The sequence below is a fragment of the Chiloscyllium punctatum genome, chromosome 26, assembly GCF_047496795.1.
Source record: "Chiloscyllium punctatum isolate Juve2018m chromosome 26, sChiPun1.3, whole genome shotgun sequence".
NCBI classification, from domain to species: Eukaryota; Metazoa; Chordata; class Chondrichthyes; order Orectolobiformes; family Hemiscylliidae; genus Chiloscyllium; species Chiloscyllium punctatum.
Genome location: NC_092764.1, coordinates 10,699,065 through 10,720,543, shown reverse-complemented (window position 1 = coordinate 10,720,543; position 21,479 = coordinate 10,699,065). Strand labels below are relative to the sequence as shown.

At 41.2% G+C, this 21,479-nt stretch overlaps 1 protein-coding gene across 6 annotated transcripts in view; it reads right to left on the bottom strand.

Moving 5' to 3' along the window:
* cdh8 (cadherin 8) overlaps window positions 1-21,479 on the bottom strand; it is a 286,471-nt gene that overhangs the window by 65,612 nt on the left and 199,380 nt on the right. For all 6 annotated transcript variants that reach the window (XM_072595844.1, XM_072595841.1, XM_072595838.1 and 3 more), the window contains exons 6-7: window positions 11,793-11,980; window positions 4,546-4,799 (exon numbers count right to left, since the gene is read on the bottom strand). In XM_072595844.1, the coding sequence (XP_072451945.1) occupies window positions 4,546-4,799; window positions 11,793-11,980 (442 nt within the window). The remainder of the gene's footprint in view (window positions 1-4,545; window positions 4,800-11,792; window positions 11,981-21,479) is intronic.

Below are 21,479 nucleotides of genomic sequence, written 5' to 3'. Positions count from 1 at the left end.
AAAGTACAAGCTCCTCCAGCACAGGATGGCAGCTGAGAGACACTGACAGAGAACATCAATAAAAATTTACTTTTCATTCCTTTACTTCATTATGAAGTGGACTTCTTATTACCACTGCTTGAATAACACTTGGATGAACATTGTTTGATTTGTCTCAGCCCATCTTGAAATGGGTTTAAATAGGTTTTAAAGTTTGATTTGCTATCTCAACATAAATTCTAAAATTTGAGCGTTGCTGTGCTGTAATTTACACGGCTTGATCAGACTGTCAGGATGATATAGGGTTCTACACTGTGCTGTTATGTGAAGCTATTTGCTTTGCCATGGACAGATCAATTGAATAAATAGATAAATCAAACACTCCTAGGTGAGGTGTAGCACAGGTTATATAAAGGGCACATCTCTCTATATTAAAACAAAGAGGGACTTGCATTTATGTATAAGCATTTGAACATTGACATCAGTGGTTTGTATGACAGAATCCAACCACAGATGAGCATTGCTGACGGTGACTGGAATTATAGCCTTCAACAGAACCAAAATAAAATGACATGGATTGGAATCCAATATCGACAAGAATAAGTGTCTTTGCATGGACAATAACAGTGTAATTGCTGCTATTATGCCTCACTCCTTAAGGTTCAACTTAGTAAATAAGCTCTTTAAACAGCTTAGTATTGGCTTCAGCTTGTCATGTTGGAGCCACATGTAAACTCTTTTGACTTTGTCCCATCATCAACCAAATTTGTTACCATTGCCTGAGCATCTTGTCCCACCATGAGTTTCCTCCCACTGATACTCATGAAATGAAGCAGGTTGGGTTGCTGGGACTTCTAATGGAAGTTCTTATCTACTGGAGATATTTGATTCAACATAATGAAAGTGCTGGGGAAGGGCTCAAGATCTTGAAGTGCTCTGAATACAGGAGAACAACATGAGATAAGATAAGGTCATACAAGTTAGGGACAGGAGCAGTCCATTCACCTTTCCAATTCTACCTGACTGTGGTCTTAACTTCACTTTCCTGAATACCACTGCAGCGACCAAACACACTGTCCCTCTCTTACTTGCGCACACACACTCTCTCTCACAAGCTCACTGTCTCACACATGCACAATTGCTCACACACACGCTCACTCACACACACACTTAGTTACTCACTCACTCACTCACTCACTCCCCTCATTTTGGATATATTTGACTCCCTGTTTTCAAATTGCACTCTATAGATATAGATGTCCCCATGAGGGGAAATATCTTCACAGCATCTATTCTGCCAAACCCACTCAGCATCTTATATGTTTTCATTAAATCATCTCCCATTCTTCTCAACTCTGAAACTACGAACTGAACCTGCTCAGATTTTCTAATTAATACAACCCTTCCATCCTTGCAATCAGCTCAGTGAAACTTTTTCTGAACTGTCTACAATGAAAGGATATTATTTCTTAGGTAAGGAAACCAAAGCACACAATACTCTAGTGTGCTCTCTCTCCATGGATGCTGTCTGATCCATTGTGACCTTCAGCATTTGATGTTTTCAGAATTGATTCCAGCATCTGCAGTAATTTGCTCCTGCAGTACCCTAGCTGGGTCTCACCAATGTCCTTTACAGTTGTAACAATATTTCTATCTCTTTTATACTTCATTCTCCTTGCAATAAAGGTCAACATTCCATTTGCCTTCCTAAATACTTGCCGTACTTGAATTCTAACTTTTTTGGTGATTCACTTGCGAACTCTGGAAGGATCAACATCAGAGAATGGTCTGGCAAGGAATGAAGTTATCCGATTAATTGTGGGCAATGTGTATTGGCAATATGTTCGCATAAAAGCAAATGACAATTAAACCTCGGCTATGAACTTCAACCTTCTGGGTTTCAGCTGAGAGAGCTGTCATCTGGCAAGGTTCTGAGGGGGAGGTCGTTTCAAGAAAAAACCATTGGTACATCTTTAGGTACCTACAAACATATGGAGCTAGAGTCGGCCACTCGACCCCTGTGGAGTGCTCCACCATTCAATGAGCCTGTGTCAGATCTAGCTGCTTCACACTGCCACCTCGCCACTTCCTGCCCGACTCCCAGCTGGATTCACTGTGATAAACTCTAGGCAGTATATACAGGATTTTAAGGAAGAAAGACAGCCTCTATTGACAGCGCTGCTTGTCTGCTGCTCCATTTTTATTTTCTTTTTTCATTCGTGGGACGTGGGCATCACTGACTGGACCAGCCTTCATTGCCCCGTCTCTATTTGCCCTTGAGAAAGGGTTGGTGAGCTGCCTTCTTGAACTGCTTTAGGCCATCTCAAGCTCGGCCATTTTTAGGGCCATTGTGGGCAGGAATACCTGTCCATTGTGGGCCATTAAAGATCTGTTTTTGGCATTTCCCGCTATCTGATGGTGTGGGAAGGGGCGTGAAGTTTTAGCACTCAAGATGGGAATGCAGTGCCCCCACCCTGATGCCTGGCTGTAGTCAGCAGTAACTGCAAACTGCCTCTCAGATGGGTTATTGTACAGACCAACCCTCTCCCAGCAAACCACTCTAAGCTTGCAGCCTCTTCAGCTTCAACAGACCCATGTCAGTTGGCAAATGTAACTCTCTAGCTAATTCTGGGAATGGTGTCAATGCAGGATTGTTTCTTAGTTGGACCCTGGGTTCAGAAGCTGGCAGGAATTTCCTGCTCACACCTCAAAGAGGAAACCTCAGCCCTTTGTGTGACTGCGTACAGATCCATCAGAATAACACCAGGATTTGAAAGGATAAATTATGAGGACATGTGTCTCAAACTAGCCTTTGTTCCCTCAGTTGTAGAGGAGCAAGGATGATTTATTTACAAGAAACTGATCAAAGGAGCCCTTAACATCACTGGAAATATTTCTTTTTTGTTTCTTTTATTCATTCATGGGACGTGGGCGTCCCTGGCTAGGCCAGCTTTTATTGCCAGCCCCTGGTTGCCCTTGAGAAGGTGATGACGAGCTGCCTTCTTGAATCACTGCAGTCAATGTGGGTAAATACCCCATGTCTTACAGGTTAGTTCTGATCCTCCATTTGGTTCTTGTTCTGTGCTGGATTTATTTTGTCCCCTCAACCTTGAGGCAACAAGGGAGATCATTCAGAGCAGGTGAAATGAAAAGAAACGCAGCCAATAATTTTACAGCAAGTGGAATTTAATGCAGGGAGCTATGGAAATAGGCAAGTGACTCAGAAGCCATGAGCTCAAGTCCTGTGTAGTTGCGAAAGCTGCCTGACTGTTGAAAATTTTGTTTACCCATATCCTTTTGGGAAGAGAACTTGGTCTAGTCTACATTTGGTTCCATCTACACAATATGTAGTTGTCTCGCTCACTTCAATGAAGGAAGGGAATTAATACATTTACCCCCAAATCTCTTTTCAAAGAACATGTGGATGGTAGATTAGCAGATAGTGTCTAGTATCTTCCACTGTTCAATAACCTACTCATTCTTCATATCAAGATTCACAGACTTTTAAAAAAGTTATCATTTATGGAATTTGGGTATCATCGGAAGGTCAGCATTTACCATCCATCCCTGACTTTAAGAAAGTGATAGTGGTATTTCTTTGGATAACGGTTTCAGAAGAGAGTAAATTTTCAGAGTCTGGTGTGGTATGTAGGACACACTGCATAAAATGATGGAGTTGGTTCTCTGAAGAACCTTTGTGATCTAATGTGACATCTACCCAAATCTAGGGGATAGTTTCATAGTCACCATCACTGATATAGCATTTTATCCCAGATTTTATTGAAATGAATTCAAATTCAGCAGATGCTGAGGTGAGTTTTGAACTCATATGCTCTAGCCCAGACTTCCAGATTATGAGTTCAATAACATAACAACAGTGTTCCCATATCCTGCCGAAAAGCAATTTCCAACCCCAAATTACCCCATTCCAACGTAATCATAGAATTTTTAAAAAAGGACGGTAGATGATGGAAATCTAAAACAAAAAACAGAAAAATGCTGTAAAATCTCAGCAGGTCTGGCAGCAGCGTTCTGAAGAAGGGTCACTGGACCTGAAATGTTGACTCTGCTTTCTCTGCACAGATGCTGCCAGATCTGTTGAGTTCCTACCACAGTTTCTGAATGGTTATAGTCACAGAATTATTACAGAGCAGAAGAAGGCCATTTGGCCCATTCTGTCTGTACTGGCTGTGATCAGAGACTGTCAATTCCCTGCTTTATTCCTGTACCCAGGCAAATTATTTCTTTCCAAGTAATCATCCAATGGTTGTCTTGAATGCCTCAATTGGACCTGCATCCACCATACTTCCCAGCAGTGCATTGCTTACCCTAACTACCCATTGAATGAGAAAGATTTCTCTCATATCACTCACAATGAAAATACCTGATAAATTAACTGATTCCAGGAAGAAGGCAAATTGAATAAATTGCTAATGACAACTGTCCACATTTGCACAGGGCAAGGGAGGCTGACCAGGATTTGGTGGAGTTTACTCCGAAGATGAAAGATCTACAGGGAATAAAGAAGGTTGGGAGCAGCAATGAATGAAAACAGAGCTTCCATACCTGACAGGGCTAACGATAATATCAGGGTCCCGAGCCATTATTTGTCCAATGACAGAACCCACGTTCACACTCTCCCTCACTTCCAGGAAATAGGCAGGCGATGAGAACACTGGCGGCTCATCGGCATCCTCCACTGTGATCTTCACTGCTGCTGTATCTTTGAAGGGTCCCTTGCTGATGAAGCGAGGATCAATATGCGCATTACCGGCCTCGACTTTCAAGGTATAGGATCTCTTGGTCTCGAAGTCCAGGGGCTGTGTAAGTGACAGAGATGAATGACTCTCACTAATGATTTTAAACAGCAGGAGAAGAAATGAAGCTAATGCTGATAGATGGAAGGGATGCAGGATTAGTAGATCTACAGGCAAGTTCACCAGAGCTGTTAGAGTTTATGAGCATTCGTCCTCTACAATAATCACCACTGAATGTTTATTTAAACATATTTTGTTCAGACTGGGGAATTACTTGCAGTGCTGTTAATTCATTCCAGCATTAAAAAACACAAGGACTTTTTTTCACTTATCAAGACAAACGCATTAAAATTTTAACAGTAATTACACAGATAGCAGGCCAGTCTATTTCTTCATTACTAAAGATGTTCACAAGATGAAACTCCTCTCAACCAAAGCAGCTCTTCTGAGGCTGCTCTTACCCTGCTACATGGTCAAGATAAGACAGGGCTTGAGTCTGCTGGTGCTGGGTGCTGGCGAGGGAATTGGCAACATTTACTGCAGTGGCAAAAGTGAGGACTGCAGATGTTGGAGATCAGAATCTAGATCAGAGTGGTGCGGAAAAGCACAGCAGGTCAGGCAGCATCCGTGGAACAGGAAAATTGGCGTTTCAGGCAAAAGCCCTTCATCAGGAATCTTTACTGCAGTGTTTTTTTAATTAGATTCCCCACAGCATGGAAACAGGTCCTTCAGCCCAACAAGTCCACACCGACTGTCCAAAGAGTAACCCACCCAGACCCATTTCCCTCTGACTAATGCAGCTAACACGATGGGCAATTTAGCATGGCCAATCCACCTAACCTGCACATTTTTGGACTGTGGAAGGAAACCGGAGCACCCGGAGGAAACTCATGCAGACACAGGGAGAATGTGCAAACTCCACACGGCTAGTCACCCAAGGTTGGAATCAAACCTGAGACACTGGTGCCATGAGGCAGCAGTGCTAACCATTGAGCCACCGTGCCACTGTTTGCTCTGAGTGTTGCAGGTTTCCTGGTTGACTAACTATTTCCCCAATGGGCAAAGCAATCCTCACCTGTGCGTTGCAAGCTGAAGAATGGGTAACATTTCATAATGGCTTTGCTTGGGGATTTTTACTAAGTGACAATCTTACAGAGCTGTATTGCCATCAGTAAAGTTGTGGTTGCAGGGTTTTAAAAAGGTAAAGTTACCATAGTGCCATAGAGAGGCTTAGCTAGAGGGCCACCACACCTCAAGTGAGCAGAGCAGATAAGAAGGAGATTTTAGTTGTTGTAACCTCAACCAGTGTGGGAACTGAACCCATGCTGTTGGGTTCACACTGCAATGTACACCAGCTATCTAAGCGACCGAGTTTAGGGTTTTAAAACTGTGTTCAGGTAGTTCTTCTATAACACAATGGTTACATCCATATGCAACCCCGCATTACAGAAGAATTGCACTTTAGCAACAGCACTTAAAGTGTCGGCGATGTAATTGTGTTACAGCCAACACATGTTTTATGAGTTCACACTTTAGAAACAGTGTCCCCATTCCGTCAATTGCATTACAGAGAATTTGCGTTAATGAAACATGCGTTATAACAGAACGACCTGCAGATGAATTCCTGATGTTAGCAGTGGTATCACTGTGATGTCAGTATTCATGTGTTAGTGTTCTACTCAGAAAGCATGCTGTGTACTACTCAGCGTGCTCCCCAGCCTTACCATCATATCGTCAGTAACAAGAAACATAGTTCAACAGTTACTAAGAAATCTCACCTGAAAATCTATTAAGATCTAAGGAACCCACATGAAAGCACAATAAAAAGCTCCAGTCAGGGCCATAAAATCATCAGATGTAAGAGAAGAAAGAGACCAATCAGCTCATCAATCTGCTCCAACATACACGAAGGGAACCAAGAGTTTTAAAGGAAAGGCAGGAGAGAGAATTTCAGGGTTATCAGATCAGACATTAGTGGCAGTGCAAACTCAATTAAAAATCTGATTTAAAATCTGTATATTTCAGCCTTCATTATACTTAACAACCCAGCTTCTGCAGCCCTCTCTGGTAAAGAATTCCACAGATTCACTACCTTCTAAGAAGAAATTCCTCCCTATAAGACTCTCTTATGATGGCAAAAGCACCTCCCAACATCTTCCCTATCAACCCCCTAAGAATCTTGCATAAGATCACCACTTATTTGTCTAAACTCCAATGGGTACAGGTGAACATTCTCAACCTCTCATAAGAGAATGAGGGATTGGTTAGAAAGGAGTTAAGTGAGGTCAGCAGGGCCCAGTCTTGTGGTGGTAAGATGGATGAGCGTGGTATGATATATTGCTGTTATTCAAATGCAGATAAGAACAGAGCTTAATAGGAACTGGAATAAGCTTCACGGTTCACAGGTCTGCTTCGCTTTTCAAGAAGCTCATTAATGATTTTCTGCATCAATTTCACTTCCCTGTCTCAGCCCCATATCCTTGATTCTTTTGGTGGCCAAAAAAATCTATCTCAGTTTTCAATGCACTCAATGACCAGTTATCCACAGATCCCTAGAGCAGAGAATTCCAAAGATTCACAACTTTCTGAATGAAGCTATTTTTCATTATCTCAGTCCGAAATTATTATCCCCATTATTCTGAGTCTAAAAGCCCCTGGTTCGAGACTTCAATGGGGACTGTCCACCCCAGCATCTATATTTTTCATTGGAGAAAAGGAGGAGAAGAGGGAACCTAATTGAGGTATACAAGATAATGAGAGGCATAGATAGCCAAAGACTATTTCCCAGGGCAAAAATGACTAACACGAGGGGTCATAGTTTTAAGCTGTTTGGAGGAAAGTATCGAAGGGGTGTCAGAGGCGGGTTCTTTACACAGAGAGTTGTAAGAGCATGGAATGCTTTGCCAGCAGCAGTTATGGAGGCAGGGTCATTGGGGACATTTAAGAGACTCCTGGACATGCATATGGTCACAGAAATTTGAGGGTGCATACATGAGGATCAGTGGTTGGCACAACATCGTGGGCTGAAGGGCCTGTTCTGTGCTGTACTGTTCTATGTTCTATTCTATTCATAAAATCTTTGACACGTTCATGTCTCGTGTTTCTGAACTTCAGAGAATGTCAGGTCAATCTAGTCAGTGTTGTTTGAGTCCTTTTGGGTGGGAAGAGCTGGAATTATGGTTGGCAAGGAACTGATAGCCTATCAGTATTTCTAACAATGACTTCTCTCTCTATTACTATCACCGCATTGCATGGCAATTGATTGAAAGAGTTGTAAGACCACTTTGTTGAAAAATACAAGTGGAGCAAATTTTAACTGGAGGTTTGATGGTGGGATGAACGCAATCTAATAGCAATCGCTGTGAAGACTGAACCAGCTCAAAGTTTGAATCTCATTTCGACAAGGCTGTCAAGTTCCAGACACCAAATGATTCCTCATGTCAAGTGACCCTTCGAGACCTCTCTGAAACTTCAAAGCATTATTAATGCCTGGAGAAACTTCTCTTAAAGGCAAATGCATTCCCCTGTAATTTTTAAAGATTGTTATTTATTAGGTACAAAAGTTTTGAAAATAATTATTAAAAACATTTTTCTTTGGTGACAAGGGATCATGTGATGAAATTTCCAGCAATATATATTTGACAAATTCTCCCAGAAGAAAGCTAGAGGGATTTTCTTTTAGGTGTGGAGGAGCTTTCTTGGTCCTTTAATAGCCCCCAACATTAAATATGTCCTGTATTCTTTTTCTGAAAGCTGTCCAAAAGTCCCTTCAAGGACCCTGTTAAGACCTCTCAACCCTGAGTGGAAATGGCTACAGTGCATTGACCAACATGTGTTTCTGAAATGGAATTGTGTTCTGCAGACTTCTGAGAGAACTAAATTGCATCCTGCAAGTCACCTTTGACCTGAAAGAGGGCAAACGTCCAGTTGCATGCCCCAAGATAGCTATCCAAGCTGATGGCACTGAATAATCTTGTGAATGAGGCAATGAGAGATCCCAGTACTGTTTTCAAATCGCGTTTACGCAAGGCAGAATGAGCTTGAACCAGCTCTTACACTTTGTCCGACACTGAGCGGATCACACAGGGCAGTGATGTGATGGAAATGGCTGCACATCAATAGAAATATGGTCTACAGGGCACTGACTGAAAGAGTTCAGGAGATTAGATCGTGTGAGAGAACAGGATTGACAAACAGGCACAGCTGGAAGCAAGTTACTGCTGTGCTAATGACAGGATAACTACTGGTGTTAATCCAACTTCCTTACACTGTCAGATTCAGCTATCTTTCCAAGCTGTCTCTTCCTGTTGATTACTTTGGTAGTTGAAGCTAAAACATTCAAAACAGGCTGGTAGGAAAAATAAATACCAAGTTTCTCAAATATTCCAGTTTTTTTTTACCAAGGATTCTGATATTGTAGCTCCCATTTTATATAAAATAATCTCAAACTAAGATTTCTAGTTGTCAAAAGGTTCAAATGTAAAGAAGTCTCTCTCTCTAAAAGGATCCAAATGATGAACTTGTATCTTTAGGGTGGGTCCTTACGGGAAGATTGTCTTTTCATAACTTTTTTAGTTTGCTTTACCTTCACCTGAGTTCTACAAAATGTAAACGCGTGATCAACTGAATTTTGATGGTTGTGCAGCTTTGTTGGGAAAGTTAAACATGCAGTGGGGCATCCAAACCTGAGAAACAATTCATTTTATTAATACTGATGAGGTCATGACTATGATTAATGCTCAAATCGTTTCTCTAAAGTTTAATGTTCTCAATAGATTCTTATAAGAAAAAAGACCCTGGAAGGACGTTTGACTGTTGCAGCACCTTGTGAACCCAAAATACCATGTGCAGTTTGAGAGATTAAAAATGTATAGTTGTCAGAGATAGACATAATATGGGGTTTGTCAGAAATAGTTGCAACAGTCATGCTTTTGCAACCAATACAATCTTGAAATAGCTCTGAATTTTAATGGTAGGAACATTACAATTGGTTGCAGAAAGTTTGAGCTCAGAAAGGTAATGGAAAGAATGATTTACAGACACCGGTGTTGGACTGGGGTGTACAAAGTTAAAAACCAAAAAACACCAGGTTATAGTCCAACAGGTTTATTTGGAAGCAAGAGCTTTCGGAGCACTGCTCCTTTATCAGGTGGTTGTGGAGAATAAGATTGTAAGACACAGAATTTATCGCAAAAGTTTACAATGTGATGCAACTGAAATTATTTATTTAAAGAGACCTGGGTTGTTGGTTAAGTCTGAAAGTGAGGACTGCAGATGCTGGAGATCAGAGCTTAAAAACGTGTTGCTGGAAAAGTGCATATGCCCGAAACGTTGATTCTCCTGTTCCTTTGATGCTGTCTGACCTGCTGCGCTTTTCCAGCAACACATTTTTAAGATTGTTGGTTAAGTCTGTCATGTTTTGGAATGACTGTGTTGACTTCAGTTCTTTCATATGTAAATTGCAAAACTTTTTTAAAAGTTACATTCTTAAGTGAACTCTAACAATAGGTGCCATGTCATCTCAGATAATGCATTGAAGGTGTGAGGTGCCCTGTGTGAGGCTGTCTGTGCTCTAATGTTCAGACTGATTCTATTTCTAAAAAAAAGGATTTACAAAATCTAACGTGATTCTATGTAAGATTATGTAAATCCCTGTTTTTAGAAATAGAATCAGTCTGAACATTGGAGCACAGACAGCCTCACACAGGGCACCTCACATCTTCAATGCATTATCTGAGATGACGTGGCACCTATTGTTAAAGTTCATTTGAGAATATAACTTTTAAAAATAGTTCTGGGATATACATATGAAAGAACTGAAACCACATGGTCATTCGAAAAGATGAGAGACTTAACCAACAACCCAGGTCTTTTTCAATATATAATTTCAGTTGCATACTGTAAACCTTTGCTATAAATTCTGTATCTTATGATCTAATGCACCACAACCACCTAATGAAGGAGCAGAGCTCCGAAAGCTAGTGCTGCCAAATGAACCTGTTGCTGGAAAAGCGCAGCGCTTTTCCAGCAACACATTTTCAGCTCTGATCTCCAGCATCTGCAGCCCTCACTTTCTCCTCAAATGAACCTGTTGGACTATAACTTGGTGTTGTGTGATTTTTAACTAATGGAAGGAAGAAGTAGTCAACAAAACTTCCTCTTCTGATTATTATCCAAACAAATCCTTATTTCACTGTGACTTCCTCCATGGTAAATAGGTTTCTACCATTCCTTATCTCCACTCTCTAATTCCTTATCTTGACCCTCTAATTCCATACCTTACCTCTCTAATTCCTTAAGTCAGTTCTCTAATTCATTATCTTGGCTCTCTAGTTCCATATCTATACACACTAATTCCTTATCTCGAGCGTCTAATTCCTTAGCTCGGCTCTCTAATTACTTATCACAACTCTCTAATTACTTCCCTCAACTCTGATTATTTATCTTGTCTCTCTATTTCCTTATCCTAATTCTTTAATTCCTTACCTTGTCTCTCTATTTCTGTATCTTGGCTGTCTATTTTCTTATCAGCTCTTTAATTCCTTATCCTGGCTCTCTACTTATCTTGGCTCTCTAATTCCATTTTTGGCTCACTAGTTCCTCCACTTTGGTCTCTAATTCCATGCCTCTCTTTTTTTTTTAAACTGGCTCTCTAACTTTTTAAACTGGCTGTCTAATTTTGTAAACTGGCTCTCTAATTTCCTGTCACAAGTCTAGTTTCTTAATTTTGCTCTCTAATTCCTTACCTCAATTTTATCGTGCTTGAACATGATTCTCTAATTCCTTATTTTCACCCTCAAATTCCTTGTCTTGGCTCTTTTGTCACTTGAACAAAGTATTGTGGGCAGCTCCTTTTCTCACAGGACTGTCCCTCTGTAATAGTAGGAGGAGTTTCACAGGACAATGACAATAACCTATTGGTGGGGCTGAGGGAGGCAGAGGGTTTGAACTTTAATGTCACCCAGTTTGACCTTTTCCGTGGTTCAATTCCAGGTCCCGCTGCCTGTAAATGTGGACCAACAGTACACTGAAGGAAAGAGAGAGTATTGAGCTTACTTTCTTAAGAGTGATGACGCCCTCCTGGGTCTGTGAGTCTGTTGTGATCTCAAACACATCCATCCCGTCTCCATCGATAATTTCATACAAAGACCTTGCGTTCTGTCCCAAGTCCCGGTCATTCGCCTTGACCCTTCCTGTGACATCACCAACTGCCATGTCTTCGAGAACAGACAGATGGTAAAGGCCTGAAAGAAACAGAGTGGATCAGTGCTCATTGGTAGTCCATTCTTAATAAACAAGCAGGAGAAAAAGTGAGGCTTTAGAGCCAGTTAATGCTGACATTTCCACAAGCAATTCTTGTCTTCTTACTTTCCTGTGAGAAATAGGATTGGCTTTTATTGTGTCCCAATGATTGTTTTTTACAGATTTCTAGTGTCTAACTATTCATAACTATCAGCGAATTAAAACTGAGAAAGCTGCAAAAGAGACATCAGAGGAATGAAATGATCAGTGAATCTCAAAACAAGGCGAAAGTGAGGTATGCAGATACTGGAGATTAGAGTCAAGAGTGTGGTGCTGGAAAAGCACGACAGGTCAGGCAGCTTAGTTGATTTTAACCTGACTGTGAATCCTCTTACCAGGATGCCTACCTTGAAGAAGTTCTCCTCCTCTTTCGATGCTGCCTGACTTGCAATCTCAAAGCAGAGTCCTGCAGATGCCTGGAGCGGTAATAGTGACTTTGCAGGAGGTTCAAAAAGTAGCAGTCAGGCAAAGCTTGATGTGAACTGGGAGACAGAATTGGACTGTGACCTGCAAATCTGCAGCACCCTGTTTGTTTTTAAATTCAATTAGTGGGGGGGGTGGGAGCCAGTGCTTGGTTCAGGTCTTATTGATGGGGCGATAAAGGAGGGCGGCAATGAAATAACATGGAGTCTGAGGACCAGTAGTAGTAGTCCCAGAGCACCAGGTGCTGCTCTCTCAGAGGCAGACGACCAGTGGTGAATTTAACCTGAGGGTCACCATGCCTCAGGCGAGGGGCAAAGTTGAAAAAGTCGGGCCATTCCTGATGACGTCAGCCACTGTGGAAGTTAGATGCAAGTTGTTGGCATCACTCCGAATCACAAAACAAGTTGTCCAAACAACTGAGCTAACCAACTGCTGAGGCAAATTCACTGTGACTGTTTGGTAATTCTTTTGCAAATACAGTTGATGTAATTCCCACAGAGCATACATACAATGAAGTAACACTGCACTTTTTATAGCTTTCTACTGTCAATCGATCAGTCGAAAGGTCAACACATCATTCGATGCCCCGTGATGTTCACCACCCATGATGATGAAAGTTGTAGTTATTCCAAGGGGTAGAATTTTCTCCTGTATACCGTACACTCAGAGAGTACATCCCTGAAGTGAACAGCTGAAGCAAAGCTGACTGCACTTGTCATGATATCTTGTCTAGTTTCTTCAAGAGGCCGTGTTGAGCTGTTGAGGAAGCTGTGTGAGTCCTCATTTTAAGGGAAGGCATTCTGATGAGTACCCAACTCCTCCCCCAGGCTTGGGAACATGAAGACGCCCTGCCCCAGAGGCCTGTCAATTCACTCATTATCAAAATTCAAAAAAAGGTTCTGCCTGACGACACAAATCAAATGGTATCTCCAGCTTCCCACCACTTGCCTGGGAGAGGGAGGAGTAACCAAGCCATGGCAGGAGAATGAAGGTCCTTCACTACCTTCACCCCACCAACAACCCAATATAGCGCCCCCTGTCACCCTCATCCTTGTACCAGTCTTGCCCCCTTAGAATGTCAGACATTGAGAATCTGTTTGAGCACTACACAACTCCAACTATCACCAAGTCACATTGATGAGCCACAACTGCCCAGAATTCAATATCTCAAATTTATTGGAAATTTACTCTTGGAGAATTCCTACTTTGGGAGGATGCTTTTCCAAAAGATGCGTAACTGTCGCTACACAAATCAAGGGAACTACTACCTAAATTTTCTGCTCAGTGTTCTTTTTGACTTAATGTCAGAATTTAAAGATCCTCCCCCTTCCCATTGAAAACATACTCAATAGCTCTGTAAATCCATCAGACAGTGTTATTGCAAGCATAACTGAATTTAAAAGAATAATAAGGTGGTTATGGTAGGGGATTTTAACTTTCCAAACATCGACTGGGACTACCAAAGTGTTAAAGGTTTAGATGGAGAGGAATTTGTTAAGTGTGTACTAGAAAATGTTCTGATTCAGTATGTGGATGTACCTCCTAGAGAAGGTGCAAAACTTGACCTGCTCTTAGGAAATAAGGCAGGGCAGGTGACTGAGGTGTTAGTGGGGGAGCACTTTGGGGCCAGCTACCATATTTCTATTAAATTTAAAATAGTGATGGAAAAGCATAGATCAGATATAAAAATTGAAGTTCTAAATTAGAGAAAGGCCAATTTTAACGGTATTAGGCAAGAACTATTAAAAGCTGACTGGGGGCAGATGTTTGCAGGTAAAGGGACGGCTGTAAAATGGGAAGCCTTCAGAAATGAGAGAACAAGAATCAAGAGAAAGTATTTTCCTGTTAGGATGAAAGGAAAGGCTGGTAGATGTAGGGAATGCTGGATGACTAAAGAAATTGAGGGTTTGGTTCAGAAAAAGAAGGAAGCATATGTAAGGTATAGACAGGATATATCAAGTGAATCCTCAGAAGAGTATAAAGGCAGTAGGAGTATACTTAAGAGGGAAATCAGGAGGGCAAAAATGGGACATGAGATAGCTTTGGCAAATAGAATTAAGGAGAATCCAAAGGGTTTTTACAAATACATTCAGGACAAAAGAATAACGAGGGAGAGAATAGGGCCCCTCAAAGATCAGCAAGGCGGCTTTTGTGTGGAGCCGCAGAAAATGGGGGAGATACTAATTGAGTATTTTGCATCAGTATTTACTGTGGAAAAGGATATGGAAGATATAGACTGTAGGGAAATAGATGGTGACATCTTGCAAAATGTCCATATTTCAGAGGAGGAAGTGCTGGATGTCTTGAAACAGATAAAGGTGGATAAATCCCCAGGACCTGATCAGGATTGGCTGAGAACTCTGTGGGAAGCTAGAGAAGTGATTGTTGGGCCTCTTGCTGAGATATTTGTATATTTGGAAAGATGTTGTGAAACTGAAAGGGTTCAGAAAAGATTTACAAGGATGTTGCCAGGGTTGGAGGATCTGAGCTACAGGGAGAGGCTGAACAGGCTGGGGCTGTTTTCCCTGGAGCATCGGAGGCTGAGGGGTGACCTTATAGAGGTTTACAAAATTATGAGGGGCATGGATAGGATAAATAGACAAAGTCTTTTCCCTGGGATTGGGGAGTCCAGAATTACAGGGCATAGGTTTAGGGTGAGAGGGGAACGATATAAAAGAGACCTAAGGGGCAACTTTTTCATGCAGAGGGTGGTATGTGTATGGAATGAGCTGCCAGAGGATGTGATGGAGGCTGGTACAATTGCAACATTTAAGAGGCATTTGGTTGGGTAAATGAATAGGAAGGGTTTGGAGGGATATGGGCCGGGTGCTGGCAGGTGGGGCTAGATTGGGTTGGGATATCTGGTCGGCATGGATGGGTTGGACCGAAAGGTTTGTTTCCATGCTGTAAATCTCTATAACTCTATAAATCATGACCAATTTTTTTTAAATGAAAACTCCCAAACAGAGTGGGCGGCACAGCGGCTCAGTGCTGCTGCCTCACAGCACCAGGAACCTGTATTTAATGCCCGCCTCAGGCAACTGTCTGTTTGGAGTTTGCACATTCTCCCCGTATCTGCATGGGTTTCCTCCGGCTGCGCCAGTTTCCTCCCATAGTTCAAAGATGTGCAGATTAGGTGAATTGGCCATGCTAAATTGCCCATAGTGTTAGGTGGATTAGTCAGGGGGAAATAAAGGCGGTGGGTTTCTCTTCGGAGGGACGGTGTGGACTTGTTGGGCCGAAGGGCCTATTTTCTCACTGTAGGTATCTAAACAAGAGTGACATACAACATTTGATTACACTGTTACTTCCCCCAGTGAAATAACTCTCAAGATCAAAGACAGAATATCACGGTATATCTGAATGTTCAAAAGGCATTTGATAAGTTACTGCACTATGCTACTTAAGAGGTTACCATGTTGGAAGTCTTTTATTCAAACGGACAGTAGATTAGCTAATACAAAGTTGTGATAAGGGTGTTTTTTAGGAAGGCAACTTATAGCTTGTGGAGCTATAATGATTTAGTGCTGGGGCCACTATTATTTCCAACATCTATTTATGAATTGGATGAGGGAGGTGAACATACTATAGCGAAGTTTGCAGATAACACAGAAATAGTTAGGGTCATACAAAGAGTCAACAAAGGGATAAAGACAGGTTATGTGAGTGGACAGAAACTTGGCAGATATAACATAATGCGGAAAAGTGTGCGATTTTGTAGTTTGCCGGGAAGAATAGGCCAAGTTGAATATTACAGGAGGACTTCAGAGAGCTACAGATCCTCAGAACTTGGGAGTCCCAGTGTATAAATTACAGAAAACCCATATCCAGGCCTGCTGGTAATAGAGAAGGCAAATGAAATCTTGGCATTAATTTCAAGGGGAATGGAGTATGAAGGTAGGGAATTGCTGTTAAAACTGTACAATGAAGCAGTTAAACCAAACTTGAAGCTTTGTGGCAAGTTTTGGACCTCTTATCTGAGGAAATAATCTAATGATGTATTGGCTTTGGAGGCTATCCACAGATGTTTCACTCGGCTGATCTCACTTAGAGAAAGATTTTCTTATGGGTGGAAGTTGAATAGGTTAGACCTGCACTCATTGGAGTTTAGAAGATGCCGAGAGGTTGTGTACCCTTGTGGGATATTCTCGAACCAGAGGATATAATGACAGAGTAAAGGGTTATCCATTTAAGACAGAAATGAGTTGGATTTTTTTTTATCTCAGATGTCAGTTAATCTTTGGAATTCTTTACTGCAGAAGGCTGTCAATGCTGGGTTGTTAAGTATATTCAAGACTGGCAAGGGATGTGCTGGTCTAATGGTATTACACTGGGCTGTTAATCCAGAGATCCAACTGATGTCCTGGGGACTTGAGTTCAGATCCATGACCACAGCAAGTGGTGGAATTTGAATTTCACAAATATCAGGAATTAAGAGTCTACTGACGAAAGTTCAGTGCTAGCATAAAATCAACAGTCCTGCACAATCTTTTTGAAATAACTATTGTCTATTTGTGAATCAAAAGTGAAATATTCTTTGGGTTTGCAGCCTCAGAGAGACACACAGGGTTAATGATATAGTGAACACTACAGTAGACAACACTAGCAGAGGAGGATGGCTCCTCTTTGTGGGAAACTAATATGAGAGAACAGAGTTTAAAAATAAGAGATTTCCCTTTTAAGACAGAAATGAGGAGATTTATTTTCTTTCAGGGGGTCATTATGGTATAATATTCCTTTCCTGTGAGGGTAATGGAAGATGGGTCTTTAAATTTATTCATGGCTTAGTTGGATGGAGTTTTGATCGATCAGGGAGTCAAGGGTTGTCGGGAACAGACAGGAAATTGGAGCCTCAACCGTAACCCGATCAACTATTATCTTATTAAGTGGTGGGATAGGCTCAGACGACCAAATGGCTTCTTCGTGCTGCTGAGATCCATGTTCCTATGATCAGATTCATGGAGTCATACAACACTGAGGACAACCATGCAGTCCAAAGCCCCTGTGCCAGTTCTTTGTTACAGCTACCCAATTGGTCCCATGACCTTGCTCCTTCACTATTGGTCTTATTCTTTGACTTGTCAAATTGTCTTTTTGAATGAGACTGGAGACGAAAGAAAGAGATACTTGTAGAATTGAGTCGAGAGATGATTAGAGCAGAAAGTGGGCAAGAAGTGAAGTGAGAAGAAGAGAGAAAGGCAGGAGAGGGAGCGGGGGGAGATGTGAGCAGAAAGGGGAGAGGTGAAGAGAAACAGAGAAGTAAACAAGATAACAGGAATAAAGGAGAGTAAAAAGGGAGAGATGAAGATGAGAGAATTAGAGAGTAGGTAGTGAAAAGAGGATGACAGCATGAGAAGAAAGAAAGGAGAGAAAAGAAGTTAAAAATCACACAACACCAGGTTATAGTCCGATATGTTTATGTAGAACATTAGCTTTTGGAGCGTCGTTCCTTCATCAGGTGCTTCATCAGCCAACCATCTGATGAAGGAGCGGCGCTCCGAAAGCTAGTGCTTCCAAATAAACCTGTTGGACTATAACCTGGTGTTTTGTGATCTTTAACTTTGTCCACCCCAGTCCAACACCGGCTCCTCCACATCAGAGAAAAGAAGATGTGAGAAAAAGTGGAAGAGTTGTGACGGGAGAAAAGACAGGGAAAGGACAACAGAGGTGTGGAAAGGAGAAGATGTGCGTGAAAAAAGCAGAGGAGTTTGACATAGGACAGCACGTTTTGTAGGAATCTATGGAATAAATGTTAACTTCACAAAGGTCAGTTTCTTGAACTTCCTTTTGTGACAGCGTCCTGATACTAGTGGCGCCCACAAAAATACACTAATACTTTAGGGGAAAACATAGAAATAAAACAAAAGGATGTTCATATTTCGTGGAAATCAGATTTTGTTATGTATTGAAAACCGTTCGGCTACAGTAGCTGGGGAGCACATTTTATTGTGCCGTCAAGATTAGCTGTATGCAGCATTATGGCAATTGTGTGTTATTCCAAGAAAATACTGCATTGAAAGAGTACAAGGTCACCAAAGCATATTTGAGGCTCTAAAATATTTAATTAAGCAACAATGGAATCCTGCCCAGAAAGCAGAAGGAACAGCTGAGTGAAACACAGGTCAAATATTAGGCCAAGGTTTCACCTCAATTCCATTGTGGTAATACCAGGATTTGTTCATCATTCTAGACCATGACCTTAGGATTGAATTAGCAGTTATTAACCCACGTTGGGAGGATTTTAAAATTCAACAAGAGAAAAAAGAATGATAAAGAGAAAGAAAATGGAATATGAGAGCAAATTAGCAAGGGACATAAAAAAATGTAAAAGTTTCGACAGGTGTATGAAAAGGAAGAGATGAGCAAAAGTAATCTTAGATCCTCTTATAGGCAGAGGCAGAAAATAATTACAATTGGAATACAGAAATAGTAGAAACATTAAATATGTATCCTGAAGTAAAATATAACCAGTTTGATAATTGTGTGAACCAGGGGTGCAAGTGTAAATGTGACACTTAGAGGTATTATTACTAGCCAAGAAACAGTGTTAAAGGAAATAATGTTAAGATTATTTGGCTCATAACATGGCAGAGGTCCACCTACTAAAAGTTATATGTATTCCTATGTAGGCCCCTTTCCTCTGCGGCAAAAAGAACATGTCCAGGCATTGCATCCCTATGAATGAAGCAGAACCATGTGGGACTACAGATCCTTGTTCATTTGCCAAAGCAATGCCTTGACTCACCACAGCTCATTTCCCAACAAATCAGCACCCTTTTCCCATGTAAAGTAATTTGTTCCTCCTCCCTTTGAAATTTGGCATTCTTGCACATGTCCTGATGAGTACAAGTTCAAAAACCTTTGACAGCAAGCCTCACATTTTCAGCAACACAGCTTTGGTGAGACTACCTTTGTATATAGTTTTGGTCTCTATTTGAAAAAAAAGATATAATTCTGTTAAAAGCAGTTCAGAGAATGTTCACCTGACTCATTCCTGGATTGAGCGTATAATGCTATGACAGAGGGTTGGACTAGATGGGTCTGTATCCATTGGGGGTTAGAAGGACAATAGGTGAACTTATTGAGACTTAGAAGAACACAGAACAAGGAACAAGAGCCAGTTTCTCAGCTCTTAGAATTTACTCTACAATTCAGTAAGATCATGGCTGATCTGATTTTAACCTCAACTCCACATTTCTGCACATTCCAGATAATCTTTCATCCCCTTGGTAATCAAAAAAAAATCTATCTCTGCCTTAAAAATGTTTAAAGAATCTGCCTCCACTATGTTTTGAGGAAGGGAATGCTGAAGACGCCAAAGAATTTAAAAAAACTCTTTGTGTCTGTTTTAAATTGATGACCACTTATTTTTAATGAATGACCCCTAGTTCTAAATTCATCCACAAGAGGAGACATCCTTTCCACATCCACTCAGTCAAGTCCCTTTGAGATCTCATGTGTTTTAAATTAAGTCACACCTGACTCTTTAAAATGCCAGAGGACACAGACTTAGCCTGTCCAGTGTTGCCTCATTAGGCAATCCACTCATTCCAGATATTAGTCGAGTAAACCTTCCATGAACTGTTTTCATCACGTTAATGTCCTTCCATAAGTACAGTAACCAGTACAGCAGAGAGCACTCCAGATGTGGTCTCAGCAATGCCCCTATGTAACTGAACCATAACCTCCCTAGTCTTGCATTCAATTTCCCTCGCAATAAACATAAGATTCTATGAGCTTTCTTCATTACTTGATGTACGAGCAGACTAACCGTTTGTGCTGTGTGCATTAGGACACCTAGATCCCTCTGCACCCCAAAACTCTTTTACTATTCAGATCATATGCCTTTTTTTATTGTCTGTCAAAGTGACCAATTTCATGCTTTCCCACATTATACTCCATTTACCAGTCTTTACTGACACATTTTAGCTATGGATATTCCTTTGTCGGAACCTTATGTCCTCTATACAATGCACTTTCTCAGCTATCTTTGTCTCAATATGGCTTTCATATCTATGGTCCCCTCATCCAAATCATTTCTGTAATTTGAGGCCGCTGCACTGACTCTTGCGGCACACCAGTTGTGATATACTGCCAGCCTGGAAAAGACCCATTTATTCATACCTTCTGCTTCCTGTTAGCCAGGAAATTGACTATCCATGCTAACATGTTACTGTCAACACCATGACTTCATATGTTCTGCAGTTACCTTTGATGTTGAACCTTATTTGTTCTGGAAAACAAATAAAATACAGCCACTGGTTCTCCTTATTCACTGCAGAAGTTACTTCTTCAAAGAATGCGAACAAATTAGTTAAACATTATTTTCCTTTGACGAAACCATGTTTGCTCTGCCTCTTTATCTTCAACTTATCCAAGTGTCCTGTTACAACGTCTTTAAAAATAGCTTCTAACATTTTCCCTGTGACAGATGTTAAGCTATCTGGCCTGTGATTTGCCTTCTATCACCATCCCTTTTGGAATAAATGAGTGACAGTCGCTATTTTCCAAGCTAAAAGAACCTTCCCCAAATCTAATGAGATTCTTAGAGAACTTGACATGGGCAATGCAGAAAAGACATTTCCCCTGTGGGAAAGACAAGAATATGGAGTTTAGGAACAAGGGATTATTCATTTCTGATGGAGTGAGGAGAATTTCTTTTCCTCTGGAAAAGTTGTGGATCTTTGGAATTCTCTCCTCAGACTGCAGTACAGGCAGGGTTGTTATATGTTTTTTAAGGGAGGGGTAGATAGATTATTGACGAATAGGGTCCTCGAAGATATTCAAGGGTCTGCAAGGATATACAGTCCACAATCAGTTGAGCCCAACTCTTATGGAAAGGTGGAACATGACCTACCTGCACTCTTGATACATAAGACGATGTGTATTTCTAATATCCTTTGAAAGGGGTCTGGACATGGAGTCAATAAAAGAAAGAGACCACCAATCTTTAGAAAACATCAACAGGGTGTTGCTTAAGATCACTTATCAAAGTTTATTCTCCCAAAGTTTACTCAC